Source organism: Macadamia integrifolia, unplaced genomic scaffold (genome assembly GCF_013358625.1).
Source record: "Macadamia integrifolia cultivar HAES 741 unplaced genomic scaffold, SCU_Mint_v3 scaffold621, whole genome shotgun sequence".
Lineage (NCBI taxonomy): Eukaryota > Viridiplantae > Streptophyta > Magnoliopsida > Proteales > Proteaceae > Macadamia > Macadamia integrifolia.
Window position 1 is genome coordinate 371,034 of NW_024870499.1, and position 3,184 is coordinate 374,217.

The 3,184-nt window shown below is 38.6% G+C and overlaps 1 protein-coding gene across 1 annotated transcript in view; it reads right to left on the bottom strand.

Annotated features, from left to right (window-relative positions):
- Positions 1 to 1,567, bottom strand: part of LOC122069439 (WAT1-related protein At1g43650-like) — a 2,367-nt gene extending 800 nt beyond the window's left edge. Inside the window, exons 1-3 of the mRNA XM_042633451.1 lie at positions 1,394 to 1,567; positions 1,120 to 1,299; positions 472 to 889 (exon numbers count right to left, since the gene is read on the bottom strand). Coding sequence (XP_042489385.1) covers positions 472 to 889; positions 1,120 to 1,299; positions 1,394 to 1,545 — 750 coding nt within the window. The 5' untranslated portion in view covers positions 1,546 to 1,567. The remainder of the gene's footprint in view (positions 1 to 471; positions 890 to 1,119; positions 1,300 to 1,393) is intronic.
- Between the last annotated feature and the right edge of the window lie 1,617 nt (positions 1,568 to 3,184).

Sequence of the window (3,184 nt, forward strand, 5' to 3'; positions counted from 1 at the left end):
TTATTTTTTTTTTTACTAAAGATCCAAAACTTTATTGAAGAAGAGAAAAGAAAATTACATCTCATGAAGGAAAACAATTTATTAACCCCCACCTTCGTCATAACCATCAGCAGAGGAGAATAAATTGAAAGAATGAAGGTGCTAAGAAGAAAGAGGGTAATACTTAAGACAACGGACAAAAAGTATAGAGTTTCTCTTAGTAATATATAAAATTTATGGTATATGTATAATTAGAATATAATCCAAAAAAAAACAAAAAAACAAAAAAAAAAGGTTAAATTCGGTGAGTTTCACAGGACTTAAACAAAAACACGGAATCAATAAAAACTGACTGATTCATAGGGGTCGTTTCTTAAACTTTATCAAATATGACTCATGACCAGATTTCATATTTTCTTGACAACGCCGGACTTACTTGAGTCAAAACCTTATGTTCCAACTATGCTACAAACGTGTAAAAATATAACTTACAGAGTAAATAACAGTCAAGAGTTGAACATTCCACTCGAGTCTCCACAACATTGCCTCCCTCTCGAAGAAGAGAGCAACAACAGAAGATTGCAGTGCAGCAAAGAAACAAATCATGGTGTTCAATGATAACGGCGCTGGATAGACATTTGAGACCAGTGACTGTTGTATGAGCCATGCACTCCAGGAAACATAGCTTGTTAGAATAAGAAGTGAACCTTTGATCCAGTCTTCTTTGTGGTGCCTTGACCCATGAACGGAACCTCTGGTGTTATCAAAGTCTATCAATGGACTTCTGGTCAAGCTTTTGAATTGGTATCCTCCTTTCCAGAATGTAAAAATCAAAGCTCCACCAATACAAATCAATGTTCCCAAGACCTTAGCTCTACCCTTAGCAGTCTCAATCCTCAATTTCTCCAACCTGAACGAATTGGAAATGTTCTCCAGTACTTCAAATTCATTTTCGAAAAATCTTTTATTATTCATGCGTAGAAGGCAGAAGTAGTAGTCTCACATCAGATGTGAGTATGAGATATGGAGACTTATAGTTACTTGGACACCCTCTCCTTAACGGGTAATTTTTAAAGCTGAGTTTTACCCAAATCCCTATCAACATGAAAGTAAAATACAGATGATTAACGAAGCATTCACCTGAGGATAAGTGCCATGACGAATGTGAAACCAGGGGTGACATTACCCAAGGCACACGCAACAGTTGGGGAAGTGTAATTTAAGCCAGCATAGTAGACGTTGAGATAAATGGTAGTCCCAAGTGATGATAGGAAGAAAATCTTGATCAACATGGGAAGGGAAAGAGATGGGCGTTGTTTCCTGCAGTTATGATCCTTTTACATATCAATTATCTAGTGCCCACAATGTGTGTGTGTGTGAGAGAGAGAGAGAGAGACTGAGTTAGTGAGTTTACCTCTCAAGGAAAAAGGCTAAGGGGCCTAACAAGAGCATTCCAATTAAGTGTCTGTACACAATGAAAACAAGTTGGCTGAGTCCCCTATTGAGGGAAATCTTCATGAGGATGTTGAATCCACCATAAGCGAACTGCATGACTACCATGGCCATGTATGGAGCACATATCTTTAAGACTCCCATAGCTGCTTTCTTCCTTGTTATTGCAAGAAACATTTATATACTAAAGAGAAACACACACACTAAAAATAAATAAATAAATAAACTTACGGAATTGAGAAACAGAATGAATAAATTCCCTCCTGAGAGCGATTGAGGACCCAGCTGATGGTAATATCGAAGGTGGAATTTCTCTAATTGCCTTCTTTGGTTTTCAGTTTCTGTTTGATGCACTCTTTTTATTTCCCTTTTAATAAAATACGTGATCATTTAGTGAAAAAAAAAAAAGAATAAGTTCCTCAAAACTTATAGTGGAGCATCAGCCTCAGCCACTTGAGAGAGGGAGAGAAGGGTGCAAGGGGAGAATAAGCCGCGCAAGAGACTTTAATAGTTAAATGGAACATCAGGCTCAGCTATACAAAACAGGAGAATAAACTTTGGAATGGGATTTAATTGCTATGAAACATCAACTTGAGCCACTTAATAGTTGTGGAGCATCATCTTCGGTCATTAATAAGGAATGTGTAAGTGCTTTTTATCAGAAATATATTGAAGGGTCAGGTTGATTTCAATGTCTGTTGGTGCCAAATTTTGTATCGTATAACTTATAACCAAATTTTATTTGCAATGGGCCTTTGTCCTGTTGTACCACTATAGTAGGGGTAAAATTGGAATATGTGTTGATATGGGAAATTTTTTTCTCAAATCTGAGGGCATTAACATAATTTCCAAGGCAAATCTAATGACAATAAGCTATTTCAGGGAATTCCAATTTGATCTCCTTTCATACCTCGCAAGCAGCAGCTAGTTCAGGCTCCATTTGCTAGTCTCAAGGATAATTTCATTGCCTTCGCGAGCAAGATCACGTCCTCCATTACAAGCTTGTATGCACGCTTCTAGGGTTACTCGATTAACCATGGCACCTGTGCATTTCCCCAAGGGTGTCCTAAAGTTCCTCCACCAAACTGTAGTATGGAATCATCCCCAAAGATCTCGATTGGAATGGGTAGATACTATACTATTATATTAAGTAAATTGAAACTGATTTGAACAAAAATAAATAAATAAAAATACCAGAACACAACATCTCCCACTACCACTGCCTCCCCCCCCCCCCCTCTCCTTTCGCTCTCCCTCCTTTGCCTCTGCCACTACCACCTCTTCATCCTCTTTTGCTTCGTAGCCAGACTTTGTCTTAGCTGGAAAAATAGAGACAGTAGATTTGTTATTTTATCTCTTCATAGTTCAGGGTAGGGGTGCAAGTTTAGCCCGGCAAGCTTGAACAAGCTTGCCCTGAACCCAACAATGCCTGGCCTCAGTTTTTCAGCTTGCATGCTGAGTCGGGGTAGAAATTTTTCAGGCCCTGGGTAGGTCGAGTTGGGCTGTCTGAGGCCTTGGGATGAACCCTTCTTGGCATTGCCCTATATATTTAAATGTATAAAATACAATTATACTCATACATAGAGTCACAAAACAAAGCCAGCCCAACCCAGCTCAATCATGGTCAACCAGAGTCTGGCTGGGTTTGAACTGATTCCAAATGATGATATGGCATTGAAATAAGGTCAATCGAAGTTCCAATAGAAAAGATTTTGTTTGAAGGGTTGTCATTGGCCGACAAGAAATTTATGAT